The sequence below is a fragment of the Haliotis asinina genome, chromosome 2 (assembly GCF_037392515.1).
Source record: "Haliotis asinina isolate JCU_RB_2024 chromosome 2, JCU_Hal_asi_v2, whole genome shotgun sequence".
Lineage (NCBI taxonomy): Eukaryota > Metazoa > Mollusca > Gastropoda > Lepetellida > Haliotidae > Haliotis > Haliotis asinina.
In genome coordinates, this window is record NC_090281.1 from 58,784,254 (window position 1) to 58,806,834 (window position 22,581).

Below are 22,581 nucleotides of genomic sequence, written 5' to 3' on the forward strand. Positions count from 1 at the left end.
GTTTAAGAAGTCCTGACCAGAGCTGTGACCTGGTGAACTGAACATCTGTCTTGAAAAAGAAATGACTGATCAATCATCCATGCTGTTTCTTTTGTTTGAATTGTTTTGGACTTGACAGAATTCCAGAGGTCTGCAAATCTAGTCTGGACCAGACAATGGAGTTATCAACAGCATGACCATATGTCGAAGTAGTTGCTACAGTATTTCCTGTAGGCATAAAAAAATTACTAGTCATTGTGACTCCCTTGTGTCATGAGAGGGAATCATGGGCATTTTTGGGGGAGTCAGCTTTAATCAGTGTTTGCCCTTGGCATGAAAAGTTGGGAATTCATCATGACTGGTCTCATGAGAGGAGTCATGGACATGTTTTGGGGAGTCAAATACAAGCAATTGTAGTTTCAAATGCCTTTTCTATGCACTTTTGTATCTGGATTTAGGCGGGTCTACATACCCATACTGCCACATCTCCAAAATCAAAAGATTCAGCTGTATGGGTCATCTCCTGGTCGAAGGCCTCGACGCCTCCACACGTGATGGTAGCTGTCTGTAACCTGTACGACAACGATTTTAATCAGACTTATGAACCGTACACTATGTCCTCAAGTTGAGTTTTTCCTGCATCACGGCAGACGCTTCTGTCTGTGCCTAAGTGTGAGAAAGGGATGTCTGATCACAAAGTCCTCACTTCTGTAGCATCTCATCAATTCTAGCTGGGGCTCCGGGACTACTGAGCCAAATGACCAAACGTGATGTACCGTCGTTTGAGACCTATCGTGTTAGTGTCGGTCATAGGGTGAGTGAGTGACTTAGTTTTTTCGCCGCATTTACCAACATCCCGACAATATAACGACGAGAGAAATGCTCTTCACACGCTGTGCCCATGTGGGAAATCGAACCCGAGTCTTTCGACGTGACGAGCGAACGCTTTAACCACTAGACTACCTCAGCCACACGTCGGGGATAATAGTAATACATTCTGACCACAGAAAGTCTCCAGAGGCATCTTTCAGTCCTACCTACGTCGAGACCCCAAAAGTAAAACTGTTAGAATTAAAAAGAAATGTAAATGAATTTTATTTGACTTCTGTGTGTTGGATAAAACGAAGGTTGGTGTTATAAATCGAAAAAGAACCACGAAGAGAAAAGGTAACGGGGGTGTCAAAAACAAAAGTGAATGTTGAAATGGTCAGCGCAGTTTCCACGACTAAGGGGAATTTGAAAGATCTGGACTGATAACATTTTGAGACTACTTCGCACCATCTTGATGGATCTATATACTATTACAGTCTCAACAGTAAACTTGTCTCGGGAAGAAGCACTTGACTTGCATCCCATTGCTTAGACTTCAACAGGGATTTCAGACAAGCACCTGTCAAAAACCAGTACTCAGTTTCATCGGTGAATGTGGTGAAGTCTTTAGTCTGTCCAGTACATTGCTGAAAGTGTCTGTATCAAGTGGGAAGAACCCATGAAATAACAAGGGAATAATGGTGACAGAAAATTACAATAATATTGTCTTAGGACAACCTGAGTTACTGTGTAGTTTCGCTTATCATGACGTGGAAGATATTTTAGAAAATTGAACTTGCAGAGAAACAAGTGGTGTTTGAACGATTTCAATGAGGTTTCTGGAATTACAGTATTGAAAGTCTCTCTTTACAGGTAGGCTGTTCCTCATTGGATATGTCTTACTGCAAAGCTCATTTGTGAAATAATCCATGTTTGCACTATATTTGCAGTTTTGACTGCACATAATGTTTTATCTATTTGTTCGAACGCTAAGCCTTAATGATAGGCATTTGTCATAATGCTCATGACCTCAGTCACTGGATTGTTTGGCCCAGATTCAATTATTTATAGACCGCCGTCATAATGCAGGGGCGTTGTCGCTTGATGCGTTAAACAACAACAAACATGAGTTATATTTTGAGCGTATCGTTTTATTCTTAAACAGACTTGTTTCGTGTAGTTCGTCAGCTGCATCCCTTCAATTTGACTTCCCGTGCCCCACTGATTCAACGACCCCAACATCCAATTGTTCTCCGTTGACGATATATGTCCCCGCTTCCTTCCCCATCCCTGACCTCTAGATACAATGGGCAGTCGCTAGTTAGTGTTTGTAATGATGATGATCATCATTATATTCTTTCTGACTGAGATATGTATTATGATTCTGACCTTGTGTATGCCTCGTTACAATAGTGAGTGAGTAAGTCAAGTTTTACGCCGCTTTTAGCAATATTCCAGCAATATCACGGCAGGGAACACCGATAACGGGTTTCCCTATGTGGGGAATCGAACCCGGGTCTTCGGGTAACGAGCGAACGCTCTAACAACTAGGCTACCCCCTCTCCCTAGATATCACATGTGTCTTGGGTTGTCAGCACCATACCCATGTCCATTGGTTTCATAAAAACGTCGAAGATCAGCCTCAGTTTAAACGTTTGCGTTGGGGTGAAACGGTATGCCGTTGTATTAGTAGAATTTCGGTTATCGCACCGTCATTTTCATGTAGTCGTAAAATGACAGTTTTATTAATTCAAAATAACAATGATTATAGTTATTTTATATCCATCATATAAAACAATGTAAGGTTTGGCTCTTGTCAGTTCTTTTCCATTATGATTATGTCTCATATACAGAACAGAAGCGGACCGAAATGTACCATTTTAATGGCTAGAAACACCTGGATAGTTTGTCATTGTTGTTTATAACACCTGGATAGTTTGTCATTGTTGTTTTGTTACAACTTCAAGACATAATAGCAAACGTGTAACGGGGATCCCTGAGTAAACTCTTTGTTATTCCTTTAACCTTTATATAATAGAATGATACTAACTGGATATTTTGTCATTGATGTTTATAGCCTTGTTACAACTTTGAGACATGATAGCACAATAGGAATCCATGTGAAATAAATATGCTACAAATCATGATAAATGGTTTAGTGATGAAGCCAACAATAATTTAATTCTCAATCACTGGCAAAAGGATTCCAAAAAGGAATAAAACAAGTATGTCCAATGAAGTGACGTGGAAGATGGTTAGAATTGTATACTTTAGAAAGAGATTTAATTCATGGACTTCACTTACCCACATTATTGAAACAAAAGTGGGGATGCCTACCCCTGCGGTGTACCGCTCTTCCGTCGTTTGACGTTCTGGGGGGATAATATATTTTCAACATTTATTGCGAGTCATATTTAACACCCAGCGTATACCTTTATATGTATGCACACTTTCTCATTTTATATATGCCTTGGATACTCTGATAGATTATATCCCTCTCTCTATATATTTGTTTGCTCATACTTTCCATAAAGTTGTCAAATGTAAAAATTCGTCGCACAGTGCCTTTATCGCTGCACCCACAAACAAAAATTCGTTCATTCACGAAAATGTGCGCCAAACTTCGACATCGAGTGCGGTTAACTGGTTCGACCAGAGACCATATAATACACCCACACTCCGGCGCAGTGATGACATAACAAGCCGGATGTCTTGTTGTAGATCACGGAAAGAGACGAGTAGTTACGAATGATCCAAGGGGAATCCCCTTTCTATCAAAGCGCTTCCGCAATATGCGACGCGAAAAGGAATAGATCTACCATGGCATTGAATGTTAGTTTGGACTAAATACCAACTTTACCGAATAGATTATGTATTAGAGAGCCAAACTGTCAAGGTAAGCCTTAAAAGATACCACTCACTGACCATCATGATTTATGAAAGTTGAAACTCATCATCATTATGGTCGACTTTCTCAACACGACATTTGACTCAGTTTGAGTGGTAACTGACACTGTCGGCATGTTTGTGACGTTGTTCACAGGCTTTTCGTACTTGTTAAACGTGATATGAAACGCTGAATTCTGAAATTATTCGTTATTTTATGATTTTAAATACACTTTATTCTATGTACTTCGTTACTTTCTGCGTATGTCATATCCTGCTGGCTAGCGACCAGTTATCGCCGTTTTTAGCTGGTTTTAACCATTTGCTCCATTATTTCGTAAAACATAATAAAACAAAATTTAACCTGGTGATAGATTAACTATTCACCGATGTTGCCTGCTTGTTTACGGTTGCCTATCGTGTTTCACCGAAACAGGGTCAAACAGGAAGCGCTGATGTGTATATTGTACTTTCCCTAGAACTAATTAAGAAGACCAGTTATTGCCATTTCAGAACTGTTCATGTTATTTCACAAAAGGTGACATAAATTTGGTAATAAAACTGTTGTGTTTCAAACCTCAACATATTGAAGACATTTCATAATCGTATTTGTTTTAAAAACAGATAATTTTAAAAGAACAAAACTTGCTGTCATTGTGAGTGTTGACAGATGCTGATATAATCTGATTGGAATATGGAGATGTTTCAGTGTGGTTGAACTTATATTGACTTTTTGTGTAGTTCTTTGTAGTTTTGGTAAAAATCTTAACTGAAGCACTACAACCAGGTGTTGGCGATAACTGGTCCATGGCGATAACTGGTCTCTAGCCAGTATCACACTTTCATGTCTTGCTGTCAAAGTCATAGGTAAGAGGAACACTCACAAAAGAGACTACACATCGGTACATGGTCTCTGTTCAGAATAACTAAGTGGCTTTATCCAGACAAGGTCCAAATCAGTGTTGAAATTAGCTCCAGATTAGTAGTTGTGTTGTGCATAAAGACTTCCACAACAGCCTTCCTGTGCAAGTGATAACTGAACATTACAATAACTCATAACACTGCCAGTGCTTGGTAACTGGGGTAGCCCAGTGGTTAAGGTGTTCGCTCGTCTGTTTGAAGCCCATTTGTGGTGTCCCGTAGCAGTGATACTGGAATATTGCTCAAACCGCCATGAAACTAAACTCACTATGATTTTATATTGTTGATTGGATACATGGATTATCAATATGCATGCTGTCAGCAATACCACATACTACTGCTAGTTTTAATGATCCTGTGTCCCACTTGTCTCAACTCCAGCAGAAGTATCCGTGATGGAAATTGTGATTTAAATTAGATGGGGTAATGATTAATCATGAAACATCTTCATGACAGTACATTCATGTAGAACTGATTGTTTTGAATGGTTTATCATTCTCTAGAAGAGTAAGGTACTGGCAAGATACATTCAGGGCTTTTGTCAAGGTATATTTTGATGTACAAAATCATATTGTACACATGTTATACAAAGAAACAGATTTCTGTGAATCAGCTGAATATACTATTAACTTGGGTTGTTACTGTTCATTTTACTTCTTGACTGAATATATGACTATATACACCGGATTTGGTCACAGAAACATTTCCTCTTTAGGCCTGGACAGTTTTATTTCTTGATCAGAAATAAAATCCCAGCTGAAACAATAAAATCCTAATGTTTTTATTGTCCAAAATGTGAACTTCCAACAAAAATATTTTTTTCATTGTTTTTGGACCCATGTACACTTCATAGATTGTCAAAAGTAAAATACCTTTAGTATTGAAAAGGAATATTACTTTGACTGGTGACTTATTTAATTTTTTTTTTTTCATCCTGCTTTTAGATTTTCTTTGGACAAAATCCATCATAGGAGTAGTTGGGTAGCCTAATGGTTAAAGTGTTTGCTCAAAATGCTCAGGTTTGATTTCCTACATGGGTACAATGTGTGAAGCCCATTTCTAGTGTGCCCTGCCATTATATTGCTGGAACATTGGCTCAAAGCAGCTTATGTTAACTGCTTACTCCCATACTCTATTCACTGTATCACATATTAACCTGACCATCTTCTCACCCACACTTTCAGGACATTTTTGTAATGAGAACATACAGTGTTCATTTTGATTACTTATTGTCCTGTAAAGGTAAAATGTTGCCCAATAGACCTCTGTCTTTATTTTCTGTCCTCATGGTTTTATTTTTTGCATTATTGGTGTCTGTTGTACATGTGTATCAAGAAAACAATAGTATTTTACAGTCAACATAATGCCTTTGAAAGTGCCACAGACTTCCATTGAACTGGATTGACATTGTGGAGATGTAAGGACATTCTCCATTTGCTTAAACTTAGTGAGAGGTTTGTGTCTGCTGAAACTAAATGTAGAAGACATGAAAGATTCACAGAATATAAGTCGTCAGCCGTGCTGTTTCTCATACAAGAAGGTGGCTGACTGAGTTTAGTTTTAAGCCACTTTTAGCATTATTCCGGCAATATTATGGCAGGTGTCACCAGAAATTAGCTTCACACATAGTATCCATGTGGGAAATTGAACCTGGGTTTTTGGTGTAACGAGGGAACACTTTAACCACTAGTCCACCAAACTCCCCATAAACATGACATGCTGGTACATTGTCTGTCTTGAAGTCATTGATAATGGACCAGAGATCACTTTTGGCAGGGATTTGGGGAGTTTCAGAATTATCCCATTAAAATGTTATCATGGGGAGAAGTTCATATTACTTATGCATACTTACACTTTGTAATACTATAGAAATATCCAGTAGTTTATTATGAAGATGCCATTGTTCAGATTAAGGAAGAGATTTGCACCCACTGATGACTGCTTCAGAGAGATCCCTAATGGATTAAGTGTAAGCATGGCAAGTGGCAACAACATGCCACAGCATGATAGGCTAGCAGGACAAGGAAATGTTTCAGAGCTTGAGAACTGACCTACTTCATATGGCAAATGAAGATTATTCAATAACAGAGTTGACATGAGGACGACTGTAGAGTGTTGATGGAGTGTGGAACCTCGGAATTACATCTCTTCACTCATGCCTTGCAACTGAATTGTTTTGAGATCAAACGAATAATTTGTTTTCAATGGATTGGCTATGCTCTGATTTAGTATGACCTGAACAGTATGATCTGGTATTGTAGGTCTCAAGTAGAGTGAGTGAGTTTAGTGTAATGCCACTTAGGCAATATTCCAGCATTATCACATTGACAAACACCAGAGATTTAGACATTGTGCCCATAGGCGATATTGAACCCAGGTTCAACTGAACTCTTTAACCATTAGTCTACCCCACCACCCCTCCTAGCAGAGAGTCATGATAAGGTGTAGTTGATATCTTTAATGTAATGTTTGTTCTGAGTTTAAGATTTTCTTAATGTAGCCAGCCTCTCCTGAGATAACTGAGCACTGGTACTGTGATTGTGAATTGCTGAACTTTTGAAGCTCTAAGGAATTGGCTGTAATGTCCGTTGACATTGATGTGATACACAGGGCAGGAAGATTATAGTGAACATGATGTAACATATGTGAAAGTAGGACACTTCACAAAAACTAAAGTAATGTCGGAAATAGAAAAAAAACCCTGTGTTTTCATGTATATATCTATAGTTTATGTAGTTAATATGTGAAATATATGTTAAACTAACTACAGTTCCAGTGATAGGGAGAAAAGTAAACATGGAAAAGGGACTTTACTGAGGAGAGATTAGTGCAGAAACAAGCAATGTATTTTTGCCCCCCCACATTACATCGATGCCTCATCTGTCTGTCCGTCTGTGTGCCCATCCGTCCATCTGTCCATAATTATTTTGTTTCCGGAGTATAACTCAAAAACTGTTTAATATACAGTAATCTGAACCTGTGGTTGTGCCATTTGCTATTTACAGGTTTTTGTGATTTATGATTTTTTTTATTTTCATGGAAACATTTAGGACTTTCAAATTGACAGGTGTTTTTCGTTTCCGGAGCACAGCTCAAAATCTTCCTAATATCTGTCAATAAAACTTGGTAGATATGTGTGGCAGACCCCCAAAGTGGTGCCTTTTGCTACTGACAGGTTTTTGTGACTTATTTGATTATTTTCTGGGTTTCTGGAACTGAAAACAATTCGGACTTCGTCTTAAAATAGAGGAATGGGCCTGGTTGCCGGAGCACAACTTGAAAACTATTTAATATCTTTCAGCAAAACTTAGCAGATATTTGAGGCAGACCACAAAGTCATGTTTTTGGTATTTACAAAGTTTTCGCATTTTTATTTTTCCTGGTTTCCATGGCAACAGTACAGACTTAGTCTCAAAATGGATGGATGGGCTTGGTTTCCAGAGCACAGCTCGAAAAGCATTTCATATCTTTCAATAGATCTTGGCAGATATGTGAGAGAGATCTTGAAGTGGTGCCTTTTGCTGTGTACAGATATATGGCATTTATATTTTTCATGCATTCCATGGAAACAATTCAAAGTTAGTCTAAAAGGACATTAAGTAACTGTCAGATGATTTGTCCTTTCAAACATGTACGGGATATGTCATCTTCTGATGACTCTTGTCTTTTTTGAGTCAAAAGAGACTTCTTTGGAACAGACCATGACTTTATGCAAATTAGTGTGTGATGGTATTATATTACAAAGGGCTCTTTTGAAATGCCCATTTTAAAATTCTCCCTAGCTCTATTATAAATGATAGTTGATGTAGAAATAATTAAAAGCTGAAACTATTAAGGAGGAAGGTACCATGGAGTCTCACCATCACCAGAAACAGAAACAGGTAGGAAGGGTCGTCTCAAAGGATGTGTCAAGACAGGGTGCTGCAGACAGTGGTTGGGATCAGGCTGGAGGTTAGAGATATCAGCTGAGATAAGATAATCCTTCAGGGGCATTATACTGGCGAAGCAAATGGCATGTCATAACAACTGACAAATAATATCCAGTTGATCATCTGTCGGTCATACCACCTGTGTATTTTGAAACATTTAAGGCGATGGCTTCTCTATGGGTATCATTCTCTTTTACATATCTCAACATAAACTCTATGAAAAAAAGACGTGTAAGATGTCAATCAGTAGATGAGAAATATTGTCTCATGAAGTTGGTAGTCCCACAGATTGGTAAGAGACACATGTTTCTGTGGTTCACAATTTTCGTTGGAACATTTATGAAGATTGAGTTTGAATAGCTTACGGTTATATTCTGTATGTTGCTGCTCATTCTGTTTGACTGTGGCCTGAGTGGCTATCTGATGGCTCTTTCCTGACTGGATGCTTTTCCTTTTGTGTTTGAGCGAAGTTTCTAGAGTTGTTGCTGAATTGTAGGTTCAGGAACAGGGCCCGATTTCTCAAAACAAACTTAAATCATAGTTTTGAAAGTTAAGAGTTTTTACTCCAGTTTATGGGGCACGTTCTGATACTTTCACCTCTAGTTTTGGCCAACACAAGGGTGAATTTGAAAAGGTCTACTGACCATGGGATTAGTATGCTCTTATTGCAAGCTGTGAAAAATTCCATTTGCATGTTGCTTCTATCTGTTAGAGGTTAAATGGTACACTCTTATCACAGTCAGTATGTATTGTGGTACAAGGCCTTCAGTTCAGTCCATTTCAGTTTGGTAAATATTTTAGAAAAGATTTCAAAAGGTTAAAATAAAATGTTGGTATGAAAACTGAAAATGCTGAATGTTTTTAATTGCCACAACGGTATACCCAACTGAAGTCTATATATTGCCGGTCAGCTTATACTGTGATGTACCGTTTCACTACAATTATCTATCTTTCTATCCATATATATCTATCTATACTGAAACGTGTAAGTGATAATATCTAGGAATATGCTGCTTTATTGAAAAACTCTGAGAAAAAGAATTTCATTGATCAAGAGCTAAGTTGAAAAAGTGTGTCTTCAGTTTTGATTTGATATGTTTTACTGTGTCCAACTGGATTTTGGGTTGGGGTAGAGAAGGTGTTGATTGGGTAGTCTAGTGGTTAAATTGAGCACTCGTTGTGCTGAAGACCTGGGTTCAATTCCCTGCAGGGGCACAATGAGTAATGCCCGTTTCTGGTGTCCCTCGCTGTGATATTGCTGGAATATTGCTAAAAGCAGCACAGGGCTCCAGATAATTTTTCAACATGAGGAGTATGTACGCCTTATCTTTTATGAATACTGGGAAAAGCTAAGGACTGAGTGGAATTTCATGCTGTGTAAGTAATCTCGTGTTGCATTTCATATATGTACCACAATATTGCTACTCTTGTGTAAACAGGTCAGTAAACAATAGAGCAATACTTTTTCAGATAAATGATTTTAAGACCGTACACCATTGCTGTGGTGCATATCTGCTACGTATTCTGAATTTTTCCCTACCGTAACGTGCATATTTTTTATCCGTACATACGTCGGTATGGCCCTTATCTGCAACCCTGCAGCATAAAACTGAACTCACTCACTCCAAGTGGATTGTTGGGGAATGTCTCTGTTTTGGTGGTGATGTCTGTTGATTTGGACTGTAGGGTCTGAAATTCAAAACTTTTCCTTAACTTGGTGGGCCACAAGAAAAACGCAGTCATTGAACCTGAATTATCTTGAAAGAAGACAGTCTGTCAGCAGCTTTTAGGATATAAAAGTGTATCAATGAGTATATTAGATGTGAGACTGAAATCTAAAAGTAATAGTAAGTTTTGTGCTATAAGTTGATATTAGCTGGAAACTATGATTACACACAGCCATATAGAAAGTGATCAAGCCTGCCTAGCCAGCTCAGCCACTGCGACTTCTACACATGGAAGTCGCAGGGACTGAGCTGGCTAGGCAGCTGACTCTGTGCTGGCAATTAGGTGCCTGACTCTGAGGGTGGCTGCAGACACTATTTTCATCCATTTTTTAATGGTATAGGTTGTTTGGTAATCAGTAAAATTTCAGATTTTGTTTACCATATAACACTGACAATCCTCAAAAGAGTTTGGACAAAATGTGGGAGGTAGGTGATAGTCAGCAGAAGTCAAATCATTTTTTGTCATTCATTTGAGGCAGAGAAACTTCCACAAGTGTTACACCATTCACGAACACTTCCCTGTAAACCGGAATAAAACAAATTATGAAGCAGAAGTCAAGTGACCTGCTGTTTAGTACATTATTATTATTGATATTATACTGTTTACTATTACACTGTTTATTAATGATATTCAGGGATTGGGATAGAGAATTTTCACAATGGGCCATTTCTGGGATTAGTAGCCATTTTCTGAATTTAGAATGGGCCACTGCCCTTGTGTGAGTAGTAAACTTCAAAATTTCAATGCATAATCTTTCATTCTAATGTGCAAAATGGCCCATGGCACCTACCTTTTCCAGTCCCTGGGTATTACACCGGTTACTATTAATAGTACACTGTTCATTACAATATATTACACCGTATTAATAGTGTACTGTTTGTCAGTAACAGTGCATAGTGCATATTATTGATATTATGCCATTTCTTATTACACTGTTTATCATTAATAGGACACTGCATGTTATCGATAGTACACTGTTTGTAATTAATAGTGCATTTTATATTATTGATAGTACACTGTTTATCATTAATAGTGCATAGGATATTATTGATACTGCACTGTTTATTATTAATAGTGCATAGGATATTATTGATACAGCACTGTTTATTATTAATAGTGCATAGGATATTATTGATACAGCACTGTTTATTATTAATAGTGCATTTATATAGTACTGATAGTGCACTTTTTATTATTGATATTACTCTGTATATTATCTCTAGGTTTCCTGCCCAGTGCAGTCTGTTTGGAAGTAAATGCATTACCTTCCTGTAATCGCCAGCATCTATGTAAGTAACCTTTGATAAACTTGCCAGAACTAGAACCATTGTTTGTTTACACTAGTGATTAACACATCTCCAGCATGGCTTATTTTGTACCACAGGTTATTGCCTCTTATCTTACCTGACACATGAATGTTGCTTTCTGACTGGCTAAGCGCTATTCTATTATTTTCAATGTACACTGCTTGGGATTCCAAACTCTTCTGCTGCTTCATGGTAGTACTTCTTTGCCTCGAATGACATTGAATCACGCATGAAGCAGGGAAATTACCGATGTTTTGCGATTGAAAATCAATGGAAGGGAGATAACTCTAAATCTGTTTACCTTGTGTCGTCTGCAAAATGGCGATTCGCCTGGCATTCAACAGAAGTGCTTCAAACAGTTTAAAATTAAAATTCAGGTGTTCGGGAAGATAAATACGTTGTTCACTTGTCCCTCGTGACCAGTGAACAGCTAATATTATTTCCATGCATCAATGGAAGTTCTTGTGGCACTACTATGGAGATAACTTCCTTCAACATATCAGTGATGTAATTCACTGAATTGTCTGGTCCAGACTTGATTATTTGCCATTCAGGTGGAATATGGCTGAATGTGGTATGAAACAACAAACAGACAAATCCTACATTCTGCAATGCTAAAATATGAGTATTTTTTCAATTTGAAAATTTGTGTTGTTGTCAGTTGTTGTTATGATAATAGTAGTGGTTTCTGCTTCTTGTAGGTCCTCACAGCACAGGTGCTTGGTGATTATGGGAAAACAGATTAGTAAGTCAACTTCTCAAGCAAGTCAGTGAATATTACTTTTTACTGAACAGTTAAGAACAGATAAGAAACTGTTCCATGTGTTAGTTTGCAATGTTCATAAAAAGCATTTAAATTTAGTGTAATTGATAAAGTATCGAGTTGTCATTGATAGGCCCGTATGTATTTGTCATCCTTGAATGTAATCAGACTTGCTCATGCAATGCAGAATACAGTAAATGACATGATTGTTTTTATTTCCTTCAGTCGCTTTATTGAAAATGGGTTGACAAAGTGGTGTGTGTATGCCACCATCCGAGACATCCGGTAAGTATCTATGTCAGTTAACTTACAACAGTGTTTAGAAATGTCACACAGACTGTCGACTTGGTGATTTTCAAAGGTCAAAGCAAGACAAGTCATGCCTGTGGTGGTACAGTCCTCTACAATTGCTTGTCACTCTTTACCAGAGCCAGACTGGAAAATTTCATTCAAAACTCTTTGAAAAATATCACTTCACAATACAGTTACGAATGTAAAGAGTGTATGACAGTATTTGTGGATAGATAGTACATGATGTTAGCATATGTCGTAATCATGATAATTTTGAATATACACATGGATGATGCATGTGATCATTAGAGGTGTGGCGATACAGAAAATTCACAATACGATATGTATCACAATATCTTGAAACAATACCATTCGATTCACACCAGGATATGCTATCTTTAGTTATTTTCTTTAAAAACATATAATTTGATATCAAGTAACAGTGTAAATTTTGACATAACCATCAATTTCTAATGAAAATTAACAATTTTAAGGTCATCAATACGAATCATGATATGAAAAAGTATCGATGTATTTATTGCTCGATAAAGTATCATGATTATCGATACTACAATATATCGTCACAGCTCTAATGATCATTGAGTTAATATTGAATATACACATATGTGATATTTGTGATCACTGAGTTATCATTATATATACACATCCTTGATACATATGATCATGGAGCTAATCCTGTATGTACACATGCTTGATACATGTGGTCATGGAGCTAATATTGAATATACACATATGTGATAATATTGAATATACACATATGTGATAATATTGAATATATACATATGTGAATATACACATCCTTGATACATGTGTTCATGGAGCTAATATTAGATGTACACATACTTGATACATGTGATCATGGAGTTAATATTGAATATACACATATGTGATAATATTGAATATATACATATGTGAATATACACATCCTTGATACATGTGTTCATGGAGCTAATATTAGATGTACACATACTTGATACATGTGATCATGGAGTTAATATTGAATATACACATATGTGATAATATTGAATATATACATATGTGTATATACACATCCTTGATACATGTGTTCATGCAGCTAATATTAGATGTACACATACTTGATACATGTGGTCATGGAGTTAATATTGAATATACACATATGTGATAATATTGAATATATACATATGTGTATATACACATCCTTGATACATGTGTTCATGCAGCTAATATTAGATGTACACATACTTGATACATGTGATCATGGAGTTAATATTGAATATACACATATGTGATAATATTGAATATATACATATGTGTATATACACATCCTTGATACATGTGTTCATGCAGCTAATATTAGATGTACACATACTTGATACATGTGATCATGGAGTTAATATTGAATATACACATATGTGATAATATTGAATATATACATATGTGTATATACACATCCTTGATACATGTGTTCATGCAGCTAATATTAGATGTACACATACTTGATACATGTGATCATGGAGTTAATATTGAAAAAACATGTATGTGATAATATTGAATATACACATATGTGATAATATTGAATATACACATATGTGAATATACACATCCTTGATACATGTGATCATGGAGGTAATAATGAATGTATACACATGATACATATGAGATATATGTGATCATGGAGTTAATATGTACCTATGTGATCATAGAAATGATACTAGCTATCCGAGTCATCGGTATGTTCACATCATGGTCAAGAAGTAAGGTTCTCAGAAGTATCTATGCAGATATGAGAAGCTTTTTCTTGGTTTCTGCCTTGCATTATGCATGTTTATTCTGTCTTCACTGTTTGTTAAAAGGGCACTAATGCAGAGCAATTTCCATGGACTGGTTATTCCTTTTGTTATTGTTTTTCACCGTGAGTACCCGGATGATATCCCAGAATTTGTAACTGGTTTGTTACCTCTGCTGCACCACCCGCATTTGACAGTTTAACTATAGACTGATCAACAAAGATGAAGTCATTTTAACTTCATTATTATGAAAACAAATGAAACACTAATTAATTAAAAAAAAACAAGCTGAAATATTACATTTAAAACAGACAAAAGTTATTGCAACAATGTTAGGCTATTACCATTTTCAGGAATGTATCCATCAATATCCACATAAGGGAATGATATGCCATTCATCTGCAGCTGATAAATAATCCTGCTCTATGCCCAGTCTAATATGTGAAAAAGTGGTACATCATCTCAGGTTTTTCACATTTGTTTATAGTCTCATTGGTCACCCAAGATAGCACACCTGGCAACTAATTGTATGTTGTCCACCAATGTAAGTAATTTAGTTAGCCAATAATGAGCAATCAATCAATCAATGTATTGGTCACCGATTCTTGGAAGGAAGGATGTTGCTTTTACACCCGCACTTTAAGACAGGATGTAGTCAGTAAAGCTTAGTAAATCTACACACATAAACACTGCCTTTTGACAAATCCACTGTGGAAAATAAAGGTAATTAATCAATTAGTGTGTTATTGATTAATCCTGAAAAATGAAAATGCACAACTGCATACAAATCATGTCATTATCCGCTGGACTATTTGATCAGTGTCTGTTTCTGTAACTCAGCTGATAAACCCTCTTGCATCACTTACATGTATGTATTACATAACATGTGATACATTTGGACCATCAGATGTTATGATGTTGAGTATTTACTCCAGACAGGAAAAATGCCAAACGGGAACCTTTGTTGAGTAATCTGAGTGGTGTTACCATTAATTATAATTGTTATAAATCCATTAACTGACCATCAAGTGAATGATGACAAATATCATGTCGGTTTATATCGCCAAATGTGTGTTACAGCAAGGGAGAGGTAATTGCTGTATTGCATGGAGCCTGAAAACACTTATGAGCCAAAACTGTTCGAGAACTAACAGAACTTTGTAATTACACAAGAAATACATATAAGCATTTGCTGTGTACCTGGGTAAATAGGTATAACTGTTTTTTTACCTTAGAAAAATTTCAGATTTTTCAGCCAATGCCAAAGTCATTGTTGTTAGTTTATAGATTCAAATAAATCAAATGTGTGTTTTGTAGACCAGGGGCATAGCTACCGATAATTAGGCATAAACTTTGCTTTGAAAGTTGGGCCAACCCTCAATACTCTCTAAACATAAAGCTTTGCAATCTATCAGTCTTATACAAAACAAATGGCTTGCTATGTGCCTGTAGACATCATATTTTTAGATGACATGGTTAAATATCAATGTAAAATCACAGAAATAGGATCAAATTGGATCAGTCACTATACCATCCGGGCATTAGGAAAAACCTACACTGCTGGGATACTTTATTACAATCAGACAAGGCATAACAAATGGCGGCATGTGATGGGCATCCACCCTTCTAGCTGCTGAGGGTGAAGAAATTCTGCAAAGGTGGACAGTAACCCAGTCCCTGTGTCCATCATGGTCGAGGGGGCCAACTTGCAGCTTGGTTTCATAATTAGACCATTGGTGTGGAATATTAATTGCTCCGCATCAGTGCCCTTTAATGTGACAGTTTCTTAATGCCACTTAAGGGAATTGTTTGTTTCAGGGCAAGTTTTTCAGACAATCATTGCATAGTAAAGAACTTGCCTGCAGAAACGCATATAATAAATGGACATGAAGTACAATTTTGGGCAAGGCTGTCATCAGTGGAGGGAGGCCGAAACCGATACAGATACATTAAGAGTAAATATTGCACATATAAACAACACAGCTTATAACTTTTCTTTGAATTTTTTTCCAAATTTGTTTGCATGTGAAGTTGAAGAATATGCTAATGTCGGTGCTAACCACTGCATTTGGGGGCTTGATTTGTGGCTGCCACAGTAACCATGTCAGCCATATTGGATTCCAAGATTGATCCCATACATTCATGCCATAGCAACCATGGCAGCCATATCCATTTCCAAGATTGATCACATACATTTCTGCTGCAGCAAGCATGACTGCCATATTGGATTCCAAGATATGTCCAATACATTCGTACCACAGCAACCATGGCAGCCATATTGGATTCCAAGATTGATCTCATGCACTTCAACATATGTTTGCAGTATGCTTTATAGTTGGACAAGACCCATGAAGGTCTGGGGTAGAATAGGCCTTCAGCAACCCATGCTTGCCATAAAAGGCGACTATGCTTGTCATAAGAGGTGACTAATGGGATTAGGTGGTCTTACATCAGTTCCCAGCTGAGCAGATCAATGCTTATGTTGTTGATCACTGGATTGTCTGGTCCAAACTTAATGATGTATAGACCGCTGCCAAATAGCTGGAATATTACTGAGTGCAGCGTAAAACGCAATTCACTCACTCACTATCGTTGATCAAGATAAGTACAATTTGTAATGTCATGAAAGCTGACCATAGCAGTCTATCAGATCATGTATTTTATGTGAAGTGCTGATGTTTGTTAGTTCCTTAACATCCTTTGTTGTTCCTTAACATCATCCAACCTGGACAGGAATAGGCCATAACACTGTTTGAGGTATATTTCCATCAGTATGGATTGTTGAACCCATTTCACCCTTGTTATTGAATCCTGTCATAAAGTATGGTATTGGGTCATCTTACATCTTGTCTTGTTAAATGTAGTACATCACTGCAGACATTCCTCCCATGTTATGCTGACGTTGTTTACTCGGTCTCTAATGTTGAATGCCTGGAATGCTAGAACAGGAAGTAACATCCATGCAGCTTTTCCCTTTCGTTTAGTTTTTAAAAGTTAATTGTTACTGAGTTTTGTTATTACATTTGATGTAAAACTGAACAAGGACCACATTGCCTATATTTAAGGAACTGCCTTTTTATGTGAGTCCTGTTTAATGATTCTGGTTGCATATTTGGTGAGGTGGATATCATGGGCATAACCATGGTAATGGTGATGTGTTCTGGCTTCAGACTGCACTGCACCTCCAAGTATTGAAGGGGCAGAGGTAGACTGCACAGATGAAAGTGGCGCAGTGGTTGTACGAGTCCATGACACATGCCGAGTGAAGTGCACGTCCGCGGGTCATATAGCAAGCCAGGAGACGTCAACATGTCAGAGGAGTGGAGAGTGGGAGGAGGTTACGTGCATACCACACAGTGAGTTCACAATTCATGTACATCATAGTTTCAGGCAAGAAAAGCTATGATTTTATCTTCTACTTTACCTGATGTTTAATATTTGATATTTCATGTTTTAGCAAAATTTTCATTTAGGCCAGACCAGTTATCTTTCTTGTTTTATGGATTTGCTAATGGTATTTTTTCAAGAATGAGAAAGAAAAATGTAAGAATATATTCCACGCTCAGAAAATAGAATGGTCAAGATATACAGGAGCGAGACTTGATCTATGCAAGGCAGTTTGTTGGTGATTTAAGAAACAATATTTCTGTGAAATCAGTGCTTTGAGTATCTCATGGTTCCATTCCTAACATGGGTACAACATATAAGAGCATGTCTAGTGTTTTTCACAGCGATTATCTTACTACTAAGAGTGTCCAACAAATGGATCATAATGTTCATGACTGTATCCACAGCAAGCAAGTGAGTTTAGTATAGTTTTACACCACACTCAGCAATATTCCGACTATATGACGGCATCTGTAAATAATCAAGTCTGGACCAGATAATACAGTGATCAACATCTTGACCATCGATCTGCACAATTGGGAACTGATGACATGTCAACCAAGTCAGCGAGCCTGACCATCCACTTCTGTTAGTCGCCTCTGATAACAAGCATAGTTGCCTTTTATGGCAAGCATGGGTTGCTGAGAGTCTGTTCTACCCCGGACCTTCACGGGTCTTGTATCCTAAGAGTTCATGGAAGAATTAACTATTACAATATCAATCCTGAAACTCATTTGTAAACCCAGTATGATGTGCCCTAATCTCCACAATACAATTCCAACTTTGTCTCCCAGGTTGCCCTCCATTGAAGTCCATGAGATTGGATAGGAATACGTCATGTGACATTGATGCCTGGCTGCCATTGAACACAACGTGCCCCATAACATGTCCACTTGGCTATGAACCCAAGACCAGAGTGCTTAAGTGTGAACAGGGCCAGTGGACCACCATGCTGCCTTGTGCTTATATGAATCCAGGTAAACATTGCTCAACTTGATTAATCTTTGGCCATGCTAGTTATGACTTTTAAGGTGGATTCTGTTTGTGAAAGTTTTGAATGGGAATAGCCTAATGGTTGGGATGTTGTGCGAATGCTGAGTACCAGGACTCTGAATGTTTTTATAATGACAGTGTCTTGATGTGACAGTCACTGCAGTGAGTAATAACAAAGCCAGAGTTATTGTTTCAGTTTGTTGGCTAACCTTAACAATATCACCAAAACCTTACCAAATATCCCCTTCTCTTCAGCCCACTGTATCCTACCTTTGGCCCAGTACACATCTATATCCATTACCCACACTTATCCACCTTGCTATCCATCCACATTGATATCCATCCACCCACCTTTCCCCCTTGATTTCCACCCACCCAACTTGCCACCAACACACCTACCTTGCCAAATACCCAACTTGATATCTTGCCACCCACCCACCTTGCTACAAACCTTGATATCCATCCACCCTGCCACACACAGTACCTTGCTATCAATCCACCTTGCCACACACCCACCTTGATATCCATCCACCTTGCCACACACCCACCTTGATATCCTTCCACCTTGTTACACACCCACCTGGCTATCCACCCACCTATCATCCACCCACCCACCTTGCCAGCTAGACATCCACCTTGCCAAACACCCACCTTGATATCTTGCCACCCACCCACCTTGATATCAACCCCTTGCCACACACCCACCTCGATATCCTTCCACCTTGCTACACACCCACCTTGGTCCCCATCCACTTTGCCACACACCTTGTTATCCATCCACCGTGCTACACACCCACCTTGCTATCCACCTACCTTGCCACTCCCCTACCTTGATATCCACCTACACACTCACCTTGCCACACACCTATCCTTGCTATCCATCCACCTTGCCACCCGTCCACCTTGATACCTTGCTACCCATCCACCTTGATATCTTGCCACCCACCTACCTTGATATCCACACACCCTTGCTATTCATCCACCTTGCCACCCACCCACTTTGATATCCACCCACCCACCTTGTCACACAGCCCCCTTGATAATTTGCCATCCACCCACATTGATATCTACACAGTCACCTTGCTATCCATATATCTTGCCACCCACCCTCCAACACCACAACTACTTAAACCACAGGCAAACCGTAGCGCAAATGGGCTGCACAGCATAGAGAAAATAACTAGTCTTCTTTACATGCGAGCAAAGTTTGGCAAGATACTTTCCTCACTTCAGTTTGAAAAGTATTTTTCATGTCAAAATAAAATATCGCCACCATCAAATGTAGAGACCCATTTCTTCACTGGGTTGTGCTCTCACATTTTCAACCCCATGTTGAACAATTACTCATGTGAAATATTTTTTATTCAACATTTTAAGTGCAACTCATTGGTAGATCAGACCGTTCCTCGCCTCCATTACACCTTACAGCTTCCAGGTCAACCGGAGTGAAGGAACAGGACGATTTTGTTCCATTTGGAATACTTACAGTTACCTCCCCTGCATCATTCACCCATTATTCCAGAAGTGTTTTTTTGTAGAATAAATGTTATGAAATTCGAACAATAGCGAAGACAGATAAGACAAATAAACTCCAACAGGTTCACGATAAAAGTAGGCAATATGGTATTTCTTTTTTAATTTCTGCATATTCATGTTCTGTCACTCCGTTCAACTGGAAGCTGGCAGGGGTAATGGAGGCGAAAAACGATCTGAATGCCACGAGTAGCACTTAAAATGTTGAATAAAACAAATTTCATGTGAGTAATTACTAAACATGGGGTAAGAAATGTGAGAGCACAACAAAGTGAAGTGGAAGTGCACCTTTGATGGTGGCGATATTTTATTTTGACATGAAAAATATTTTTCCAACCAAAGCAAGGAAAGTACATTGCCAACCTTTGCTCACTTTGCTGGCAAATAAGAGGACTTGTCATATTCTCTATGCTGCGCAACCCCATTTGCGCTACAGTTTGCCTGTGCTTAAACTTACAGATAGTGAACATTTTACTTCCATTCCTACAACAACTATTACATTAGCTCACAAAAATGTCTGACTAGATTGATACTCATGCTACCTATCATTGGTTTGTGATGTCCAGACTGGATTATGTACAGACCACCTTGATATAACTTGACCTCTGCTAACTGAAAAACATAGCCACTTTCACACACTCTTTAAACACATTCTAAATCAGTTCATAGTTCATTCTTCATCTTGTAATGCCATCTCTAAATGATTTATACCTTGAGTATAATATTCTTAAGTTAGCTATAAATAAGTTGTTTCAAAGGCATTTAGAAGTTGGAGGAATCAAACTAAAAGTGCTTTATGGTTCAACTTCTTTATTATACAAGGTCACAACGTTTCGAGACAGATTCTAGTCTCTTCTTCAGGTGAGGTGAGGATAAAACTAAAGGGTTGTAGTATATATACACATATATACAACAGTAGACCGATAACAATGGGTAACAAGATATACAGGTTTGTATTGATGTACAGGCTTCGATTGATCGATGTACAGGCTTCGATTGATTGATGTACAGGCTTCAACTTATATACAGGCTTCAACTGATTGGTGTGCAGGCTTGTGTCGATTAGGTTAACGAGTTACAGGTAAAGAAGTTTGGATAAAGATTAGTCACTGAGGATAAGGTGGTTCCATGCATTGGGTAAGTAAACACCTCCGTCTCTGTTGATTGAGGGCTTGTACCGCTTGATTGCAATGGCTTCTAGGAACTTACGTTTTTTGAAGTCACTGGCATTCCTAACTAATGTCCTGGTGTTGTCCCAAACAATCTTGTGATTGGGGTTGTGCATGATGTGTTCACATACGGCAGATTTCTGATCCAAATTTTGTACTGATGTTTTGTGCTCTTTTAACCTGATAATCAGTGGTCGACCAGTTTCACCAATATATGTCTCTTTACAACTACATTGGATCTGGTAGACGCATCCTGCTGGATTGTTGCATTTAAGTGTTGTTGGCCCGCGTCCATTAGCTGATAGTAGCGTTTTCAGGTTGGTGTCGCTACGGAAGGTGACGTCTATACCTGTTGTTTTCTTGATGAGATGGCTGATGCGATGACTTATCTGGCCATGGTATGGTATGTTAATTCTGATGGGGGAAGGTTCTGGTTTAGTTGACTTGGGAGTTTCTTTCAGGGTCTTGGTGATGGTGTTGCTGACTAGATGGTGTTGTTTACTAGTTTACTGTAAACCAACACATACGGATCAGTACATCCATCACCAGTCCAACCATCATCCCCAGATCAAGAAAGGCATAGTAGCTACCCTGGCAAGAAGAGCAAAAGCAGTCTGCAGTCCTGACAGCCTCCACAGCGAATTAAAACACCTGAAATCAACCTTCCAAGACCTTAACGAGTACCCACCCCATCTAGTCAGCAATATACTACAACCCTTTAGTTTTATCCTCACCTCACCTGAAGAAGAGACTAGAATCTGTCTCGAAACGTTGTGACCTTGTATAATAAAGAAGTTGAACCATTAGTTAGCTATAAATATCTGCTCTCAAATGTTCGGAGAGGGTTTTTTTCACTGCTATTTCATCTGATTTTTTTACCAGCTCTAAAGGTTGAACTACCTGAGCCTGCATCAGATTGGCAAATACCAACAATCATTGTTCTGGTGCTCTTTGGAGTCATCATCTTGTTGGGAATAGTTCTTAAATGCAGAAAGACAAAAACAGCCTCAGGTAAGTATGTTTCAGTTGTATGAAAATATATTCCCAACAGATGACACCTAGTATGTACTGACATTAATGGAAACAAGCACTTGA

General features: G+C 38.1%; 2 protein-coding genes across 2 annotated transcripts in view; both read left to right on the forward strand.

The window, feature by feature from the left end:
• LOC137274016 (protein arginine N-methyltransferase 9-like) overlaps positions 1-22,581 on the forward strand; it is a 164,052-nt gene that overhangs the window by 66,051 nt on the left and 75,420 nt on the right. The window lies entirely within an intron of this gene.
• The window catches only part of LOC137274020 (uncharacterized), a 37,416-nt gene continuing 18,364 nt past the window's right edge, over positions 3,530-22,581 (forward strand). The window contains exons 1-8 of the mRNA XM_067806974.1: positions 3,530-3,685; positions 11,477-11,542; positions 12,262-12,305; positions 12,549-12,608; positions 16,223-16,359; positions 17,575-17,760; positions 18,586-18,768; positions 22,369-22,497. Of these exons, the coding sequence (XP_067663075.1) occupies positions 11,510-11,542; positions 12,262-12,305; positions 12,549-12,608; positions 16,223-16,359; positions 17,575-17,760; positions 18,586-18,768; positions 22,369-22,497 (772 nt within the window). The 5' untranslated portion in view covers positions 3,530-3,685; positions 11,477-11,509. The remainder of the gene's footprint in view (positions 3,686-11,476; positions 11,543-12,261; positions 12,306-12,548; positions 12,609-16,222; positions 16,360-17,574; positions 17,761-18,585; positions 18,769-22,368; positions 22,498-22,581) is intronic.